We start from the raw sequence: 22,911 nt of genomic DNA on the forward strand, positions 1-22,911 counted from the left end.
GGTAATCCTCTGAAATCCTACACAGGACCAGACTGAATCAATTGGAACAACACTGTAAGCAATCATAACATGCCTAAAAAGCAGCATTTAGAACAGAAGCATTGTTTTCAATAGCGGTTTTTTCCCTCTTTCCTTTCCTCAGGGCAGGCTTAAAGGTTACAGTGGCCAACTCACTGCATTACAGCCTCCTCCTGCTACGACGCTAGCAATTTTTCTGATGCATTCTACTATTACTGTATTTGTTTCTTAAACTGCTAATGTGACAAAAATGTGCAGCCATGCCTGAAACTTTTTTTCTGTAGCAACAAAGACAAGTATTAAGATGTTCCATTAAATAAAGGATAACGGAAATTGCACATTGCTTTATGGGGCAGAAAGCCAATTCAAAGTGGCTGAAGTAAGACACCCAAAGGCAGTCTATCCCAATGAGGCAACCATATTCTTCTTGAGAAAAATGGCAAAAAGATTCTTGTCGTTATTATTATTATACAATCAACTGACAGAATGTTATTGTTTTAAAAGCCTTGCTTGATTCCACCTCAAAGGCATGTGCTAGTAGGGAGGAAAATGACAGCTTGTACTCTTTGACTGAGGCCCGGCAGGCCCATCATTTGAAGGCACTTAAGTGTGTTGCTCTGTGTATTGCACAAAATGACCTGCTACTTCTTTTTTAATAAAAAGGTTAACGAAGGGAATTTTTGAGTACAGGCTAGATCAAAGCTTAGTTACTTGTTATTCAGGCAGGAGGGCAGACATTCTTACCAAGTGGGCTCAGATTTCCATCTCACTCTCTCCAGATGATGTCTGTTGTTTTCCTGTCCCTACACATTAAATCCCTAATGTCATATGTTTCAGAAGATTAAAAATGCCTCTGGCCTGCCTACTGTTTACTTTAGGTAGTTGAAGCAATCTAGCTTCAGTAACGCAGAATTCAGTACTTGCTAATATCCCCACGAAACAAAATAAATCTGTGCATGCTGGCATCCATACTCTCCAGACTTTTTCCTTTTTGCCAACCTCTGCTGTTAACTGCTGTCTCCAGTGAAAGCGTCACAAAGATCCTTGCAGGGCACCTTATTTATTAGTCAGATTATGGCAGCTCTTCGGTAGAGCAAATACCACTGCCAAACATGATCCCTGCAGGTGCCTCTGTAAGCACCACACACTTAGGTAGTATTTTAAATATTTGCCTCAGATGGGATAAATGCCACTAGCCTCTAACATTTGGACAGTATATCTCCCCATATTTTCATCTGTTTGAATGTGGTGCTTGTCCACATGGACAAATGTTAACTCATTACCTCATTCTCATTTGGCATCTGTGGTTGAAGAGACACCCACATTTCTTTGCTTCTTCCAGGTGAGCCATCCTGTTTATTTCTGTTTGATAATTCAGAAGTAGCAAATGTTTTTCTTAGGGAGTCCACTTTACTTCCTTGAATTGTCTTCCCCTCTTCCTCTGCAAGGAGAATCACACCAGATCAGATAACATAATGCACTATCCAAGAAAAAGAAAAACGTGAATTTCATTAGATCTAATATTGACTTATTTTACACGTTCACTTTTCCTCTCATGCTCAGAGCTTCCATGTGTATCATATGCATGTATTTTTCAATCTTTATCATAAAACTGAATACGCAGTTTGAACTTCAAGTGCACAGAGCACCAGCTATTCCTCAATACTGAAGAATTCATTGTCTCAAAAGCTTATGCAATATACAGAAAACTTGATAAAATAACCCGAGAGCTGAAAATACCCAAAAAAGCAAGACAGTAAGTAAGGTTACTCCTTAGTTTTTATTTTAAAACTTTGCTTAAATGTCCTTTGAATGCTGCACAAAATGGCACATAACATTTGTGCCCATGCCTTCATCTGGCACTGCAAACACCAGCACGTACGAAGAAAGTCTCTTCTTTGCGACACCGCTATAAACCCCATAGCAACTGCACGCACTTGGTAGAGCTATTTTAGATGTACATTTTTAGAATTAAAACCAGGAACCTTCCCTCATTCCCCAGCACCAACACACACCCCCAGCACTTACAGGTCTAGTTTTAAAAGTCCAGATTATGTGAGATCTGTGCTCACAAAATCACCTGATATCTTAAGCAGCTCAACTGCACGTATTCTTTCACGTATCTAACCGATGGTGTGCCTTCTTACCAAGCACAGGAAACGACTCCGATTTTGATCATAGTACAGCGATGATCTGGTCCAAAAATGGAGTAGTTGTTGTATTTTCTACCTCAGTAACTTGTATCTCCCTGTTTATACTGACTATCAGCCCAAACGCGTGCCCCGTGTGTGAACCTCACAACCATTAGAGCAAATGCCCATGTTGTCTAGTATAGAAGCGAGCCTTGGCAGTTCTTGCCAGAGCTGATACTAACACTGGCTGTGCGTCTGCTGAGACCCAGCACCCACAGAGCTCTTGGGTGTCCATGGGCACCACTGCCAGAACCTCCACCAGCCCAGGTCCATGCAATGGGATGTACCGACAGGTCCTATAACCTAGCCCCTGTATCTTTAGTTAGTAAAGCACCTCATCTGAGCTGATTTCTTCAGGCCCTGCTGCTTTCAGTGTTTAACAACTACCATATACTCTTGACTTAGCTTATTACCTATTTGATTTCCTCCCTATATTAGCAGTCTGACTGGCTGGGAAAATTCTGCAAGTAAATATTTTTTTATTGGGATCAGACTAACAAAGAGCAGTACGCCAGTGATAGTTAACTGCAAGAAGTTTAGGTCCTGAGATTAAAGATTAAATACAGATGTTCAAGCAGGGTTTGTTACCGTAAGGGATTCCTTTGGTCTTGAAAGACAGACTGGAAAAATGTTTTGCCAGTGCATTGACAGAACATTGGAATAACTTCTCTCATGTTTATTTTATACATCAAGAGTGGCTAATGGGGCCCTCACTGAAAATAGGGAATTATTCAGAAACAGAACTGAGTCTTTCAATGACAGCTTGTGACATCTTTCCGACCTTTAACAACTCCTTGGACAACAAGAGCCAAGTTAAGACAACTATTAGTGCTTCTGACTGTCCTACCAGCCAAGTCCATGGGGCAAGGAGCAGCCAGCAGAATTAGGATACAGCTAGGCGATCATCAGATGAAATCTCAACAGTACAGACCGGATCTAAGAGATTATTAGAGATCAGGACAAGCATGTGCATGGAAGTATGGATTTCTGAACCCATGCTGAATAGGTTTTTTCCTGCAACGTGGCAAAAAATACACTAATCATGGCCAAAATAAAAATGGAGGACTTTTTATTTTAAAAGTCCCATTAATAAATATGGAGCAGCTACAGGACAATCAATTCAATTGAACTTCACACCACATGTTCTTAATGAAAAATAAATGTTCATTTAACAGAGTTTCTTGGGTTTAGTTTGAAAAATCTATTTTGTAACAATAAGAAACACTGCAGTGCATTCCTAAAGCATAATTAAATGTTACAAGCATTGAAGTAATTCTTGTGGAGAGTTTTAATGATGCCCTTGGGGTTACTACATTGAGCCATCCACCAAAGTTATTAATGCCCCAGGACAGCTCTGTGCTACAGTTACTATGACACATAGAAAGGGCTGGCAGTCTGGGCATACCTGAAGTCCACACTCATAAGAGTCAAGGTTCATAGAAAGTAAATTACACCAGACCAGAGCAACCTAGCGAACAGATTTTAATGCTCAGACCACAGATGGATCCTCTAAATAATTCCTAAATCCCAGGTCTCTTGATATGACATCTGGCGTCTCCCTGCTTTTTTAGCAAGTACTTTCCTAAAACAGTATTTGGAAACAGCAGTACATATGGGCAATCTCTTCCTCCTACATACTCTCTTTTTCAAACCATGGAAATGAAGCAGTATTACACAGGAAACCCTCTTTTAAATTCTTGACAGGTAAAATGGTCACCCACTATTTGAAGATATTTTTCCTGTCACCCTACTTTATAGGAAGAACTAGATGACTAGCTCAAAAAGCTTCAATCTTTTGTTATTGTAGTGGTAAAACAGGATGGACTTCCTGTTTTATACTAAGAACTGACAAGTTTTATATTAAAGACTGACAAGCCACAAAAGGATGTTCATGTATTTTAGGGTATGTGTGTATTAGCAAATTATGCAGCCAAACATGTGCAGACCTATGGAGTACCAACAGGGACTGAGGACCCAGCATCCTCCCGGTGCACATCAGGAGCCTTTACGTATGAGAAGTGAGAAGCAGCTTCTGGAAGCCATACACTTTTCTCAGCCAGATCAACAGAGAGACAAAAGGCATCATCAACTGGAATTATCAGCAACATAATTCATACAGCTGAAAGGCTCTGAATAAACATGATATTCCTGCACAAGCCCATGCCTATCTTGGATACCACTGTGGTCATCCTTCTGGGATATAAATCAGATCATCCTTCTCCAAAATATAAGTTCTGAATTCTCCAAATAAAATAATACCACTTTCAGCATCAAAAGACCTATGACACATAATTGGACAGTTATAATTAGGCAGTACACATGAGCTGATAAACTTATTTTATTAGGTTATATTTTTTCTGCACAGCTGAGCTATTGTCACAGTTAAAAAGCTAGATAGATTAAATGAGCTAATAAGAAATCAAGCGCATTCATAGCATTTACATGCCATTTACCAACCCCAGACTACAGCTAGAAGCACTATCCCTTTTCCTAAGAGAGCCATCATAAACTGCTGTCAGAAAATTTTTTCTGGTTAGGACCATTGCAGAGTTATTGGGTTACAGAATATTAAACATTACATTTGATGACACATTCACAACTGCAATGTGATACTAGATTCATGACTGCAAGTGAAGAAAAATACAGAAGGAAAAGAAAATAGTCTAAGCAACCCAAAGCAGTTGTGAACGCATGGTGAGGACAGAATATCAGCTATGCAACCATGGGCATAATGAGACTAAGCCACATAAATTGGAGAGAGGAAGTGACTCAAACATTATGTTGCTTGCCTCAAGCACAGTCCCTCAGGTTCAGTAAGATCCACCTTCAGATGTCCAAATTAACTACCGATACCTATAGTTTCTCAATGTATGCATCATATAACTGGCTCTTTTGAAGCAGTAACAGTCATAACCTTAAAAAAATATTATTAAAAACATCATGCATAAATTGTTCTAAACTTCAAGAAACTACAATCTGCCGAGAAATATCACAGCTGTATTCCTTTGACAGTGTTCTGAATTTCAACCATTTCTGTCCTTATTTTTGAAAGAGAAGGGGAAGGAGGAAGGATCACATTCAAGCCAGCAAGAGGATCCCTCTTCCTTCCCCCTGACCAAGTGATAATTGACTCATTATCCACAGCCACAGTTCTCAACCTGCCAAGACCCAGACATACAACGCTGGCTTTTACAACATGTGACAAAAGTCCAAAATAAGGGATACAAAGACAACAAAAAATAGCAGAAGACGGCGGCTGAAATGATGGAAAGATTCACATATTCACTCTGCAGAGAGTTTTTCAGTCTTACTTTTTAGAAATTCCACTGTCAGTACCTTAACAATGAAATAATAAGCCAGCTTAGGTCTCTAGAAAAGTAAATCTGAGTGAGTCTCTCAAGAGTAGTATCCATCATAATTGCATGTCACTGAAAAGTGTGTTGCAGACTTCAGAAACATATTTCTATCAGAAACTATATCCAGCTTGATAATTTTTTTTCTCTCCCGCTATCTATCCTCTATATTGCTTAAAATTCTCTTTGTCTTTCAATTTGGAAGGGAATCTTTTGAAAATGTCCACTGATCACCCACATATTTCAAAGAATAATGGAGTCACTTATCACAAAGCCAGAGAAGAGAGCTACCAGGATTATCAGGAAAAACTTCCTGTCAGTGAAATCTGTTAGATGAAATAGTAGCCCAAGAAGAATGATAAAAGTCTCGTGGTTTGAAACATTTCAAAGCCAGACCAGACACAGCAATCAATAACATACACTGGATAAAACAATACAAACTACCAGGTATTTCCTGCCTTTTTTCAATGAATTCATTCCAAGAACAAAAATTGGGTGAGAATGAGAAACAGACCCCTTTAACCATAAAAAAAAATACAGCAAAGCTACTATTGCAAGTTCCAATTTACTACTTTGTCCTCAAAATGCTGGACTGAGGGCCAGCAGAAGGCCTGTGAATCCCTTAAATCCCTTCCAAGTTATGCTTTGATGGCAAACCTGGGATTCAAGTAACACAGTGACTTTGTGCAGGACTCCTGAACAAAAAATAATTTTACTTACAGTAGCATGATAACTGTCTTGCACAGAGGTCACAAGTACAAATTTCATGTTCATTCACTATCTCCATTCTTCAAACACATCATCAGCAAACAGCTGCATTTTAAAACAAGGACAAACCCTGTCACTGAAACGTTTCCATAAAATATCACTTTGAAATGTTCAAAAGACCATAACATACTGTAGGAGAAGTACCTGTATTTACCAATTTGCAACTATATAAATTGTCATACGGTGCTGAGTTCATTTACCCTAAATGCCAAGCTGTAAGAGGAAAAAATAAATTTCAAAGCCAAAAAACCAATTTGTTGGGAAGATAATTTTTAAAGCCTTCTATTTCTTTCTGATAATTCAATCAAACCAGCTCCCAGATTTTCTGCAGTAATCCAATCAAAACTTGCAGCCTCCCTCTGCTTGTATATTGTCCAGCTGAGAATAGAACGTAGTGTTTTATTTTACAGTTACTTAGCCTAGAAGACCTGCTCTGATTTACATTCTCGAGCTATCTTCCTGTTTCCACGTATTTAAATGCATAAATCTCTGTAAATCAATGCAGTTTGTCCAACTTTTCATGAAATAAAGCCCAAGTATCCCATACAGTAAGTACCTGGAGGATTTCATTATTAGGGTCCTGTATGCGTGTCCATAAGTAAGAGCAATCCAGGTGCGATTCAGGCACCTAAACTTTGCTATATAGTGCTGTTTTAAAAGCCTTAGGGCATCCTGCCCAGCCTCCTGCTGCCACCCAAAGAGGCAGTGGATGTTCCATAGATACTATATGGTATCTGCCAACCCTCAGCATCTGAATTGTCTATCCCCTAGCTATCTGAATTCCTGAAGTCCCATTCCAATCTTCCTCAACCAAAACCCTCACTAATTTCGATGGCAGTGATCTTGCAGTAGCACTGAGCAAACAGAACTCTTCTGTCAAAGTAACTTGGTCTATACAGCAGAAAAAATAACAACTTACTTGCCTAAGTGTGCAAATTAATATCTGTAACACATCTTGAAAGTCCAGCATGTCAAACATTGTGGTCTTCTGTTTCTACACTTCATCTCCAATTAACAAGGGCATTTTTGCTGCTGAATCCCCTTTCCTTCTCTGCAGTGTTCCCCCAGTGTAACTCATTCATGCCTATGGAATTCTTTCCTGTTTACATCAGAACAGGGAGCCAGCTAGTGCAGCCTTTTCCTCTCATGTCTTTGATCTTATCCTGATTAAATGACAAATGATCAGAAAAAAGTATTGTTTACCTTTTTTCTTTCATAAAAGGTGAACTTTTAGTACAATCAGTAATACGGGCTTGATTCATTTCTCAGTAATGCCAATTTCCTAAGGAAATTTCACTATACCATGTCCTCAGCTAGGATAAGTACATATTCCATGGACTAGGACAAGTATCACAGAATCACAGAATCACTAAGGTTGGAAAAGACCTGTAAGATCATCAAGCCCAACCACCAACCCAACACCACCATGCCCACTAAACCATGTCCCACAATGCCACGTCCACACGTTCCTTGAACCCCTCCAGGGATGGTGACTCCACCACCTCCCTGGGCAGCCTCTTCCAGTGCTTCACCACTCTCTCAGGAAAGACATTGTTCCTCATATCCAGCCTGAACCTCCCCTGGCGCAACTTGAGGCCATCTCCTCTTGTCCTATCACTTGCCACTTGGGAGAAGAGACCAACACCCACCTCTCTGCAACCCCCTTTCAGGTAGTTGTAGAGAGCTATGAGGTCTCCCCTCAGCCCCCTCTTCTCCAGACTGAACAACCCCAGCTCCCTCAGCCGCTCCTCATCAGACTTGGGCTCCAGACCCCTCACCAGCTCCGTTGCCCTTCTCTGGACACACTCCAGCACCTCAATGTCCTTCTTGGAGTGAGGGGCCCAACACTGAACACAGTATTCGAGGTGTGGCCTCACCAGCACCAAGTACAGGGGCACGATCACCTCCCTACTCCTGCTGGCCACACCATTTCTGATACAGGCCAGGATGCCGTTGGCCTTCTTGGCCACCTGGGCACACTGCTGGCTCATATTCAGCCAGCTGTCGATCAACACCCCCAGGTCCTTTTCCGTCGGGCAGCTTTCCAGCCACTCTTCCCCAAGCCTGGAGCGTTGCATGGGGTTGTTGTGACCCAAGTGCAGGACCCGGCACTTGGCCTTGTTGAACCTCATACAATTGGCCTCGGCCCATCGATCCAGCCTGTCCAGATCCCTCTGCAGAGCCTTCCTGCCCTCCAGCAGATCCGAAGTCCCACAGAAGTAACTTCAGGGGGACTATTTCTGACTTAAAAGGGTAAACTCTTAAGTCCCAATTATTACTTTTGACTGCCATTTTTGGATACTTCCCTTACTGTAGAATGTTTAAAAACCAGACAGGAAAGGACTTTTTTTTGTATGTGCTCCTTCAGGGGAAAGATGAATGACTGTCACTGTCAAGTATATTTCAGCCACCCTCACATATCTGCTTTAGCTTCATGTACAGCAATACTTTTTCAAAACTAACTCAGCCCTTAATTTTCAAAAGTTTAACTGTTCTTTTACTGTATCAGTCTCTCTCCCTTTTTCCTTAATGGAACCTATATGTTCTGGTTTTATGTAGCGTTTATCTGTATCAGTATCTATGTCTCTGTTGTGCTTTAGATAGTGTCAGTGTTAGAAAAGGGGCAGTATTTCCTGTTTATACCACACTCACCCCAGCTGATCATTTAAAAATATGTATTATTCTTCTACGGTTCAACAGTGCTGTTGCTGGTTACCTTCTCCATTTGAATATTATAATGCAGTCAGTTAAATAACAAGGCAAATGTGCACTTGACCATTTCAGCAGCCTGCCTGAGCAAAATCCTGCTTCTTCCAAGAGATGATGATGAAAAATAATCTTTAAAAAATTCAGAAAACCATGACAGAAATCTTAGAGCAGATCCTCAGCTGATATTAACCAGCAGAGTCCTATTAAGGGAGCTACGCCTCCTCATATCTACCAGGGATCAAGTGGTATCTATCACTACCAAGCAATGCCAACATACTAGATCAGATTTCTAGTTCTAACAATAAAGAGTGTTTACGTGGTGGGGGGAAAAAAACAGCTTCATAAAGGCACAGGCTGTACAACTGATAGTAATTTGCAATTATAAGTTGACAGTGTATCAGGATATAAAAGCCGGAAGACTTTTTCCCGAAGTTGGTGAAGGTGGGCCTGCTTCCGATGGCTTCAGAACATCTACACTGGCCTTTGCAGAATGCAAATACTGTTAGATTTCAGAGGGATAGTTTAGGAAGAGCTTTAAACTAGACAGTAACTAATTGCACTAGTTCAGTGTACAGGAGGTCCACACTTCTTTCTGAGTCTTGGCTACACTGAGCCATACTTCGAACCGTAGCTAAAAGAAACAGAATGTATTTGAGTTTATTACTTAAATAAGCACTGCGCTTGTTACACTTGCTTTTTTTTTTTTCTTTTTTACAGTCAAAGCAACCACAAATGTGCTTAAATTCATCCTCAGCACAAGGAAACTACATTAAATACATATGTTGGGAGCACTTTAAAAGAACAGGTGAAATACTAATAAATCAGGACAGAATTGATTTTTAAAACCTTCTGCATACTTGCATTCTAGAATTCAGCACTAGCAGGGAAGTAGATAAGCACTGTAGGAAACTAGTGAATTGTATATCATTAAAAGCATCTAACATCTCCAAACAAAGTATTCCTTTCTTAACAAATAATATCATAAAAAGATTGCAGCAGGTGGGAACAAAGTAATGTCAGGGAGCCCTAGAGTTTCAAAAAGTCTCCATTTTGGATATTACAATTAAAACATGAAGGCCTCTTCAAAAAGGCCTGATGCTTTTTTTAAAAGCAAACACCTATTTTCTTGAAATTAGGCATTTCTATGAGATTTTATACTGGACACAGAAAAGCACACAATTCCATAAAGAGTCCAGCATAAAACTGGAAGTGAGGTCACTTCATTTCTGTTTCTGATTGTCCTGTTGAGCCACTATATGGCCCCGATCTCTGACATTATTTGCTTTGTGCCATTTCCACATCTGGAAAAGAGGGCTAACAGTGCTTCCTCACCTCATTGCAATGGCATGAAACTTAGCCAACAGCTGCATTTAGCACACTTCAGTGCCCTTCGAGGCAAGGTGATGAGCTAGAGCAAGAGTTCATTCTGTCTTACTGCTTTTTATAGTACTACAGAATTCAACCATAGCTAATATGCCACTCTAGGATGGAATATGTATCAAAGTATCAACAGAAAATCTAAGTTATGCAACAGAGTGAAAATACATTTTTTTCCATCTGAAACAATCTTCAGAAATTATTTAGTAATAAAGGCATCACAGAAAAGAGCAAAGAATTGCTATTAGGGAAGCACTATCGTTCAAGGGCTGTCAAAGTTTCCGGGAGTCCGAGTGCCTCTGTCCTTATCTGGTGCTGGCAGCGAGCTACTGTGCAAACGAACACTAGTCATTTCCCCTCTTTACGCCTGATTTTTTTGTCTATACAATGGAGATGAAGTACTTTGCATAGCAAATACCACTGAGATCTAAGGACAACAAATATCCATAAAACAGATCAGCTACTATTATTTCAAAAATAATCTATTATGTTTGCATCCCTATGTCTGGTTTTATTCTACATTTAGGGGCTCTGTATGATATTTGATGTTATACTATATTGAATGAAGGTTACACAGAGATAGCTACTGAATTTACGATCAATAGAAAATTGCAAATTTTTTCTCCTAACCAATTCTTTCCAATGATCCAGCACAACACATCAATAAAAAGCTCTGAATTGATGCTCTTTCCCTATTTCGTGCCCTGGTTAAATTCCCTGGGGATGACAGATTAATTTAATTAGTTTTATTGAACTGCCTTGTTGCTTTTATTGGCAAATCCACTCATAGGAAGAAGGCTGCAATTTTCTCTTGGGGTTAGCACTGTCCTACCGGTCCATTTTTAAAATTAAAGTGAATTTACTGTCATTTCTTATATAGTTTTCTGCTGTGCTTTCTGCTGTTAAGACTCACACTTGTAAAGTGCCTCCACTGACACTTCTGTAGGAAGTTTAAAGTTGTTTTTCCTAAACATGGTTAACGAAAAAAGGAAGCAGACAGCTACCGTCAAATGGACTGTGAACTAAACACATCGCTCAGCTTTCACTGGGGAATTAAATTAATCTGATCACAACACAGAACACAGCTCCTGCATGACACCTGGAAGCAGAGAAGTGGTCAGCCACTTTCCAGCTTCCTCCACTTGACAGCTTGCTCAGCATAGAAGCATCAAAACAACAGCACTGAAGCTATGAAGTATATATCCAAGGTTCAGTTTGCTTAGAGATGGGTCTGATCAAAGTCCTCAGACTTCAGTGCACTGCCAGGCAGTGTGAAGTATATGAAATCGAGCAAAATTAACAGCAGGAACGGACTGAATGTAATCCCAGTGGTCTAATGCCCAGGATTACGGAACAAACATGAATCTAAACTTGGGTTTGGATAAGAATTTTATTCATAGCAGCATTTTTCTATGCAACTGACTGATCCAGGATCCCATATTTTAGGAAGTGGGAGAGGAGTAATTTAAAATCTAAATGAAAAATTTGAAGCTTGGACCATCTTTTTTGGTTTTTCTGTATTTTTTTTAGAACGTCAAAGGAGGTATTTTATGCTCCAGTGAATTTCCCAATCTTCCTCCGAGTTTAGAAACATGAGCAGATGCTGCCTTCTAATTTTGGACATCATAGTTCTCTCCACTAGATTTCAAACACTCTTCCTAAGATTTGAAAGAGCCTCTTGCCCTGTGTGGCACTTTTTTTAAAAAGCGGAGATTGGGTCTATTTCCACGAGATTTTGTCCAAAGTTCTTCTAGGAAGGGTTTAGTTCTGAAGAGACCACTCATTGACGACAGCTACAGAAATCTGTGTCATGAATTCCTTTGCAAATCCAACTCTTCTGAGGCTTCATCAACTGCAGTCAAGAAATCACTCTTAAGATTTTATTTTGGACTTAAAAAATATAGTGGAGTTGTACAACCTCAAAGCAAATGCCAGTTAGCTGTTTTATTATCAGATTGTTTTTATGCTCAAAGCTAAAAGAACAAACTAACAAAGCTAAGTATGTAACTTGGCATAAGCATAAGGGGGTTCAGTGATTCTAAGAGCAGCAAAAATGAATGTATTAAAATAAATTACTAATAAAATGATTCTTCTTAACAATATCTTTGCTTTGGATTTGCACAAGAGGTGGTAATTTTTTTCCAGATGCTGAAAACTTCTGCAAGGCTTTACAGCAAGCATGAAAAATTCACCTTTCTGGCCCTGTGCTCTAATTACTAAGTCATATTCCCACGAGTTCACCAGCCCTTTCACCTATCTATTCGTTTTGTTAATATTACGCTTTTGACAAAAACCACACTTTGGATGCTCTACATAGGAAAATGAAGAGACTTACTAGAATCTTAACCTACCCCTCAAGTGTCCATCCATTACAGAATCAATAAAAAGGGTTAAAAAATTTTCCAGTTGTGGAGGGAGCGCTCCCATACTTTTTAAATATTATGCATTTAAGATATATAGATCATGTTCTGTTGGAGTATATATGTTTTAAATGCTGAGCTCAGAGTTTTAAAATGACATTTAAGTATGTTTCTCCGTGTCCCATCAGATCTGGTAGAAGTGAGGTAAAAGCCCTACTATAGGATTTACTTGTCAGTTAGTCTATGAACTCTCATTCTTGTTACAGCACCAAGCACACTTTAAAAAACAGAATCATTGTTTTTTTAGGAATACTAAAATCAGGAAGATTAAATTCCTAGATCAAAGCTATAATTTTATGGTCCAACTGAGTTATAACGTATCTGTGTGCTATTTAAACCATACACATATGAATTACACAGAATTTAGGAGGACCTTCTTTTGACTCCAAATCTTGTTCGACTTGAACTAAGAGAATATCTTTTCAAATAACACAAGGAAGAATAGAAACCCTATTCTTACTCTACAGAGTAGCCAAAGGTAGTATCACACATGCAGACACAAAAAGACAACATCCTAAAAATGTGATTTTCTTGATTAGGAATCCTTAGCAATCCTTAAAAAGTCAATGAAAGTCAGGAATGCAAAAATTCATTAATACTGTTTCCCATATTTACAAGAACAGAACTATTCTGCCAGCAGAAGACCCTGATGGGCTCAGAGGGCTACTGCAGGCTGACCTTTATAGCCTCAAAGGGTTCTTCTTTAGATAGGCCAGAACAGTCAAGGACGCTTGGCTTTTTGTACTCAAGGTATATTGTTTTCAGTTTCACTGTGTGTAAATTTAACTAATGAAGAAAAATTAAACATTTGTTAGGAAATTAGATTCTTATGAGATGCTTTCAGGAACAACGTAGAAACTCGTGGTGAAAATATCCTTGCAATCCCAACTAGAGAGCGAGTACAAATTCATGCACAAGTGAAAATCACCTTATATAAATATGGCACCCTGTGAAATCAGTGCGATCCAATTAGTTATATGTGTATCTTCTGTTTCCAATGTTATGACAGTCAAAAATCTATCCGATGGTGATGTTTTTCACAGAATTTTTTTAAAGAGCTCATATATATTTACACACACAACTGAATGGGCTTAGTTATTTGTGTATACAAATAGCTATCTCCATATCTAATTACGCAGGACTGCAAATTCTGACATTAACGCTCATTGTACAAAGATTTTGTGTGTGGATCAACACCATGATCAGGCCAAATTCGGAAAGGTAATCTGAAAATGGTCAGATTTTACCTGACAGTAACCACAAATATACCCCCACTGTAAATATCTGGATTCACATATAAAAGTGAAAATTTCTGGAGCCTCTTAGCAGATAGTCTTATTAACCTATCACAGTTGCTTCTTTAAAAAAAATTTAAAGCCAAATGGCTATTTTCCAAATGCAAAATTAAGAAACTAAGCACGTGATATTTTATAAAGTATTTTGCACAGTTCTGATGCTAAAATGCCTTGTGCTTTAAGTGGAATTTTTGTAGGTCATTAGTTTATAATGCAAACCAGCACCTTTGGGTATTTTTAAAGGAAAATGAAGGTGGGAGGAAAACAAGCTGAGCTGTTTTGTTTACACCAGCATAGGGAACTGCATTTCTAAGTATGTGATTCAGCTAAAGCTCTATCTTTTATACAGTTTTAGTGGCAGATGCTATAGTGACAATAAAAGTGACTGAAATACACGCTGAGGCTTTTTGCAAGTAGCACCATGATATGCAGCACGCTTCTAAGATAGGAGCTATCCCCAGTGTATCAATCATACATAAAGAAGACCAGAACCTAATTTTCAATCCTCTTATCTCATCCCCCAGTGTCTCCTTTCTCTTCTATTTTTTATTGGGAGGAGACAGAAGGTTACCACAAGATTATTTCTATGGCAGCTTCGACTCCCCCACTGGTTTTCTGCTCAGTGCCTGTGACTGACACTTAGTTCTGCCTGAAGGACAAGGACAGGACAGACTTCTGAGTGCCAATCAATGGAGCATGCCACATGCCGTAATTGAAAAATACAGTGCTTCTGCAATAAGATGAGGACATCATTTTTAGTGGAAAGCTGTGGCAAAGAGAATTGTAAGTGAGTAATATGTAGCTCGCATTTATTTTTATGGCACCTGACTTAACATGGCCAAAAGAAATGAACCTGAGCTGCAGAATTTGGATCCAGATCTGAACTGCCTGTAATTCAGCAATGTTCAGATCAAGGTTAAGCCCCACCTTTTATGCCATCTGCAGAGCATGAGACCTTTTCAGCCTAATCATCCTAATCTGATGTCCTGATGTGCCTTCATCCAAGCAATGTTAGCTTGGCGCGCACAACAGCGTAGCTCAGCAAGCCGGTGTTAGTATATCTGTGAAAGTATCCAAATTGCACACCCCTAATCTTAGGCCATCTCATACTATTAAGCACTCTCCTTAGGCTCTTCTTCTTTTATGGAAACTTCTCCAGCAAAACAATGCAGGACGTACTTAGGAAAAGCCTATCCTTCCAAATAGTGCACGCTCCCCCACCTCCCTCGAGCGAGCAAAACATGGTTAAACACCTGCAGAGACCTACCTTAGCAGTCTGTGAAGCAAGCTAAGGAAAGCTGTCCTGAGACAACTCCTGGTAGGAGAAACAAAAGCATCACAAAGATTTGCCTCAGGTCACAAAGCAAGTAAGCAGCAGAATGACACCAAATACTACTGCTTCTCTTTTTACCTGCCCTTCTGGATGCGATTTCTAATGGGAGATTTGGGAAGCTACATACCTTTCGAAAGATAAGTGAATGTACTCAGAAATTCTTCATATGACTGCTCATGGCTATTAATAAATTGATCAAGGATGCTGTTGTTTAACAGTTGTTCTCCCATGATCCACACCTTGCCAGGCAAACAGGTATATCTGCTTTAGTAGGCTGCTTCTGCAATAGAAAGAAAAGAGCCGTATGGATCTGTAGGCAGAAAACAAACTAACTGAGGAGTCCCTAATTCACATAGATGAGCACCAGAATGTCAAATTTTTCTTCTGTCCTTGTGAAGTTCTGATCTTGTCAGTGGGACTTCACACAACGTTTTCCTGAAAATTCAAGTGGACATAGTAATTTTAAGTGCAAAGGGAGAGACTGTGAACATCTATGCCTGAAATTTATGTCCTCGGGTAATATGGGCCACCGAAGTGCCGGCCTCCCTCAGCGGTGTTCATTTCCCCTCATTTTAAGTTGTTCAGTCTTACAACCCCTGCCTTCTTTGCAGAAACAGTGACACCACTCACTAGCGTGTTGGATTTAACAACAGGGACACCTGTACATTCAAAACTTGGACTGAATCCATCATTCCGCAGGTGCACTGCTCACTGTACCATCAAAGCCACTAAACCCAGATTTTGGAGGGCGTGTTAAATCATGATGAGAAGCACATGTATGCTGAGACAGCACACAGGACGGGGAGGGTATGATGGAACCGGGCAGCCACGTAGGAAGGCGAGGACCACCACTCTCGAAAAGGGAACAAATGCTGAGAGCTGAAGGATCCCCACAGAGGCTTTTCTGGACTTGAAAGCTCCACGCTTTAGTCACACAGCAACAGCTTTCCAGCCCATCTTCATCACTTTACCGGACCCTAAGGGAAGTAATGGCCCTGAAACAGCTCTCAGTGAAGTACGCTGAGGTTAACCTTCCCCCTCACTTATAAAAGCTGTGTAAACGCATTTTAACAGCTGTATGATGCTAAACAGTTAATAATGTCTCTAACTTCTTATACACATAGGGCCGGACTACTAGAAGCAGAAAAACACAGATGAGGATTGTGGACACGCGTAACTCACACATTGTCTCACACGGTGGCAACTTAACTAAAAAATGTAAATGACCATTTTGCATACATAAATGTGATAAAAATGCAAGAATGCATTATACATTAAGTGCTTGATTTTCATGTGTTCCCATGTTTCTTCTCTTGACTTACCACAGTATTAAGAAGTGTCTTTTGGGAATGAAAGCTTAATTCTTCAGCAAAACTTCAAACCAACTACACTAAGGAAAGGCTGCCAATCTGATTTTAAAGTTAAATAAGATCGAACGAGAATTGTTCAGAGCGCAGCAGGAAAACAAAGCATGACTTCTAATGTCAAACTCTAATTTTGTTGGATTGCCAGCTTGTAAAGAAGACTAATGTTCTGAAGATATAAAAACGCACGCACACCCACATGACCTAAAGTTTAAGTTTTCTAATGTTCTACAAAAAACAAACCAGTATTAATCTCTCTGTGGACTGACCAAGCAGAATATAATTTACCAGACTCTCAGAGTGGTTTATGCAAATTACAGTGGTTTCAGAGGGAAGCAATGCCTTCTATTGCTCATTATTGTTCGGTTATTACAGTCATTATTTGAGGTAAATTTCATTATATGAAAGACTGCAGTGATTTGTAAGGCTAGTGTCAAAGAAAAAAAACCCAACTTACATTTAATCAAGAAAATGGTAATAACAATCTTTTGTTTTCCTTTGGCATCTGGCGTCTAGGATCTCCAAGTCCTTTATAAACACTAATGAAATAAACTTCACAATAGTCCCATGAGGAAGAGCAAACAAATATTATTCCAAATAACAGATGAAAAAACTGAGTCACCAAGACTTTAAATGACTTATAAACAAATCAGAGGAGGGCTGGCAATAAAGCTTAGATTCCTCTACTCTAAAATGCTCTAGGAAGCTAGAAAATTGATAGGCAATTTGGGGGAACAGTTGTATCCTTAACCAAGCTGAACGGCAGCTTTCTCAGTGAATGCCACGTCCTACAGCCACCGGGTCATCGGCCTAAGATTAAGCATCCAGACCAGGTGTTAGCAAAATGCTATAGCTCAATTGTTACTCTTGCTGCACAGCCTCTACTTCCTCCGGAACTTGGGAAACTTCACTTCAGATTTTAACATCCTCTCCTGGTTAAGCTGTAGAGGAGCAATAGTGCAACAAGACTTTGGATAAACACCAGGTTTTGACTCATTACAGTCAGCTCAGAAATGCAGTGCTGAATTCAACTTGACAGTTTTAGCCAAACTACGATTGCAAAATCCTAAACATGCAAGCACTGGATGCTGTTAGCATATAATCTAACATTTAATACCTGAAAGCTCCTGATGTATGGAGATTAGGAAGTTATCCCTGAAGGTTTTAAATGTGTATTTCACTATATATTGTCATCCAGCATGCACTTCAATACGTATGCATTGGGAGAAGCATCATCAAAACAGTATTACTTTAAAAAAAATAGCAGAGAAAATTCCCTGGATATTCCAAGCATGGGAAAAGATTACTTTCTTAAGACTAACAGCTTTTTTTACCACAAAACGGGACAAAATTTTTACTCAAGTCAAAGCAGTAATTGCAGAGCAGCTCTCCTATAGCCAATATAGTTATTACAGGCATTAGTATATGAGATCTGCTATCAACTATGTCAAAGGCATTCATCTTGGGTTAAGAAAATAAAATAACTTGTAAGTCATAGGCCACATTTCCTTATTTTTTCTTCTGGCAAAAAAACCCAAAGAATACATTTTGGAACGTGAATTCACTAAATTATTCCTATTTTAATAAACCCTAAATTGGAAAAGAGGCATTTTGGCATCCATCCTCCACTGCTTTTTATAAGAACTTCACAGTTTTGCTTCAAAAATCTAAAGCAAGAAATAAAATGCAAAATGGACTACAGAGGTGATAGCCCAACACAGACCTAATCTTCCCTTGCACAGCTGTTATTTACATCTACAGAATCATCTCCTCATGGAGAGGAAAAACCAGCTAGGTCCTAGTAAAAGCCTAGGTTCTGTCAGAAGAACAGCCATGCACTCAAACAATAGAGAGGAGAGACTGGCAGCTAGAACTACCGGTCCCCTGTTTTCAATTATTTTGAAGAACTGCAGGGTGCTATTGCATCACCCTAAATGAACGCGAGCACAGAGGATGGTATTTGGAGAACATCTACTCTCTCTGAAACTGAACGTATGGTTAGGACGGATGGTACAATGGAGGTATTCAGAAACATATCTCAACCTATCAAGTTTTTTATATTTTTCATTTTCATTCCACTTTGGTTTTCTGCTGCTTCCCACCTACTTTATTCCCAAGTCTCTCTTAAATGAACACCATACTGTGTCAGCTGCAGAGGAGTTTCGTGATGCGAACAACTGAAACCAGGCTGACCAGAAGACTCTCACCTTCGCTAAGGAGCTAACTGGTAGATTCTACCTAAGTAAAAGGCTTCAGCAATCATCCAAGTCACAGCCTCAAGGCAATGACTTCTTTGAACTGTCATGAAAAAAGAAAAAAAAGTACAATAATGGATTGGAATCACCCACAATGTATGAACTGGATACAAACACACCTCTACAAATGAAATGAGTGCATTGTTCTGCTAGAGAGCAACTACTACTAAAGTCAAAAACCTATCTTCTTTTTCCCAAAAGGCATCAAACTAACTTGGAGGTTTCAAGGAAAGTAAGGCAAGGATATCTGATCCTTTCCCCATGGGGCTCTGGGTAGTTTTAGAGTCAAGTATCAGTGAGTGATGCATTCAAGCAGCAACTATACTTTCTTCTTTTTGCATATCACTCCTGCTCATCCATCCAGATTACTGTAATGAGGTTTCTTGAGGCAATCATTCATTAAGCCTCGCTGATCATCAGCAGATTGTTCAAAATCAATTTTGTTTCTCAAAATGCTGCCTTCTTCCCAGCAGTTTAAACCAAACCAGAAATCTCTGCATTGAATCACAGAGGCAGGTCAAGTGAGTATTAGCATGATTTCAATTGCACAGTTATCAGTTCTATTAAACAACAAAAAATGTGGTGGAATATAGGCTTCCTCGTTTATGCTGCATTTTTGAGTGCTTTATTATGTTTCTTTTAAATATAATAAAGGCAATGAAAGAAAAATCAAGATTCTGAATTTTTAAATTGAGAGAGAAATAAGCTAATCCTCTCTACAAACTCACTAAAAACTTACATAATTTTATTTTCTGGGAAAAAAAAAACCTTCCCTAGTGTTTCTGGCATAGGTTAAAGTCAGGTTTCCACACTGTGAATTTGCTCTCCCAAAAGTCATTCTCAATAAAACCAGGGATATTCGGAAATGTTTATTTATAGATCACTCGTAGGTTCATGGAAAATATCACTAGATACACCTGTTCTTGAGATTTTATAACCTATGCCGGCACAGATCAGACTGAACACAAATACATTATTTTTACATCCTATACTCTGTTACCACTGGACAATGCCTGATCTTTTTTCCCTACAGAGCTAGCACAGTAACTACGCCTGTCACAACTAACTTTTTTCAAAGGAGTCTTTCATACCTCAGATCTAACTAACCTCTCATAAAAGCAATCCTACTCTCTTACAACCCACAATTCAGAGCTAAGCAACAAGCATTTCTGTAACACCTCTCATCCACAAAGGTTTTTCATGTCAGCCTGCACTGAAGACCTTGATTCTGGGGACTCTCTTGGCCTGGCTAGTTCAGCAAGATAAAAGCTGTCACTAGTGATGGGGCAGGTTGGTAAAGGCAATGCAGAAATGATCTCTGCGGGTTGACCACTCATGTAGTTAGGCAATACTGCAGGCGTATAGGCAAGTCTTAAGGGTGCAGTTAGTTGTCAAGGGACCAAGATCAGAACCAGAGCTGGTTACTGCCGCCTAAGGATGATGAGAAAGCGCACTGTGATTCAGGACATTAGTCTCCTCTCCAACCTGTTCCAGGAGCTACGTCACAGCATGCTGTCTCTTACAAAAAACCGTAACATCCCAGTCTGCCCTCTAGACAGCAGTACCGTAGAAGTCACCCCAAGTAATGTATGTACCCATATATTTGTGTAAAGCTTGCTCAAGGATGCAGGTTTAATTACACACAAAATGAGTGACTTAGGTCCTATATTGCTATCAACTAAAGTAAACTCAATCTGAAGAGCAGGGATTAGTACTTTTGGAGGAAAAGCATCTGCTTTCCACTCCTTGCTGTCTTACTACCATTTACTGCATTAGTGAGTCAAGGAGACTCTAGAGGAGTATGTATTTGCTACAATATTATTACAGCAATAAAGAATGAGGTAGCACCTTTGCAAAAGGAATAAGCCTGTATCAGACGACTGCAGCCAGAATCAATTTAAACCTATCTAAGTGCTGGCTGCTCCCAAAAAGGCCACCACTACCCTCTTTCCCTCTTCACCCCTCGGCTTTTCATTCCAGCCCACCTCTTGGCCAGACAAAATAAACTACCAACATAAAACCTGAAACTAAACTGAGCAAATACCTATGTCCTGTTTTAAACACACGTTTTCTGATCTGCCTTGCAGCCATACGATTGTGAGTGCCTGCACAAGGGGACAGCAGGAACAGGCAGTGGGAGCAAGGGAAGGATTGCCCCTTTTGGCAGCCTGTCATAGCTATTTATGCAACCGTGAAAGCACAGCCTCATCAGAATCACCACTCACAAATGGCCCAGAAAGTTGCGCTTCCTCTACGCTAGCAAAAGCAGTTGTTAGCAGGGGACTCATACCCGCACCAGCCCTAGAGCAGGAGCCTGGAGCGCAGATCATCAGCCCCCATGGTGCAGAGAGGCATGCAAAGCTGGAACTCAAGCCTGTCCTTAATAAATGTTTGTTCTTAGCTACGGACTGGGGTCCCTACCTTAACAAACCTCCCAGGATGGCACGTGGAAAGCGGGCCAAGTGAAAGGAGTGATTCTGGGAATTCCTGCCCCGAGAAAGATGTAAAACTCTTTCAGTGGGGCAGCACAGGAAGGTTACGCACTTTCCAGAAGGCAGTCAACTGTTTCCTTCTTGTCTAGACATCTGCAAAGCTACAGTTGCAAAAGCAAGCCCTCCCTGCTCTGCTGTCCTGCCCTACTTTTCTCCCTCTTCCTCCTCCCCGCTACCCACCACCTGCGGGCAGGCACAGCTCCCGGAGCGAACCCGACAGCAGCAAGCTCTGGCCTCGAGCAGGTGCGGATCAACCGAACTATGGGAACAAACTAAAAGAAAAAGTTTCAATTACAAAGGACAAAAACTTTCAGATGAGGTTCCTTGCAGCATCTCTCAGTTCAACATGATCTGCAACAGCTAATCCTGTTTAAATCAACTGGATGTCTGCCACTGCCTTCAGCAGGAGGCCGTAAGGGCACTCACTTAATGCATCAGCAGTTTGAATGGATGGGAGCTGCATCTGCTTGCATAAGTGCATTACTGAGCCTCAGAGCCGACCTTTGCGATGGTCAAAAACATGTGCCTCTCGCGCCCAGCTCATATAAGCTTTTAAGGGATACATCTAAGGGCTTTAATTGCAAGCCAGCATATTGATCCTGTTTGATTTCAGTGCTATTATGTCAGTCCCGTACACGATCAGAAGGGTTTTTTAATGAATTTCCAATGGATTCAAGAGCGCTGCTCCCTTTAAAGAGCACCTGGAGGCCTACGATGAGGGTAGCGTTTCCTCTGCATCAAGCACTCCTCCAAAACGCGGTAGCCACTGTCCCCTGGAGTGGATCATCCCGGATTTGACAGTCAAAGCGCAGCTGTATTCAATCAGCTTTTTTAGATGAGGCCTCCGAATAAAGCCCTGTCCCTCACGTGTTAAATATTGTTTCCTGATGTTTTTAGATGAGACAGAAAATTGAAGACTGTAGGACGCTGGACTCCCTGTGCCATTTTTTCACAGGTTTCGGCCCGTGGGTCCTGGTTAAATATCCAGAATATTTGCATTCTGGCTGGCTAACCCTACACAAACAAGTCAGGCGGCCTTCCCCTTCCCTGCTGAGCTGGAGTGCATTACTGCAACCCATGGGGAGCCAGCTACGTTCCAGCTCAGAGATGACTGTGTTTTACTGGCAGAAAATATGCTGAAAAGCCTGGAAATATCTCAGTGCAATTTGGAATGATTTGGGATGAAGAAGATGTAAACCACAGATTATTTTAAGTAATTAATTGTAGAAGAACATCAAGTGAAACAAACCGTTTCCATAACAGTGAGCAATCTGCTGAAAACATACTACCTATGTCAATGTTATTAAAATAGCAGTTGTGAAGGAAAAGTCTATT

The 22,911-nt window shown here is 40.2% G+C and overlaps 1 protein-coding gene across 1 annotated transcript in view; it reads right to left on the bottom strand.

Annotated features, from left to right (window-relative positions):
• Positions 1–15,715, bottom strand: part of IFTAP (intraflagellar transport associated protein) — a 32,731-nt gene extending 17,016 nt beyond the window's left edge. The window contains 2 exon segments of the mRNA XM_059819802.1: positions 1,302–1,459; positions 15,593–15,715. Of these exon segments, the coding sequence (XP_059675785.1) occupies positions 1,302–1,459; positions 15,593–15,695 (261 nt within the window). The 5' untranslated portion in view covers positions 15,696–15,715.
• Between the last annotated feature and the right edge of the window lie 7,196 nt (positions 15,716–22,911).

The sequence above is a fragment of the Gavia stellata genome, chromosome 7, assembly GCF_030936135.1.
Source record: "Gavia stellata isolate bGavSte3 chromosome 7, bGavSte3.hap2, whole genome shotgun sequence".
NCBI lineage: Eukaryota > Metazoa > Chordata > Aves > Gaviiformes > Gaviidae > Gavia > Gavia stellata.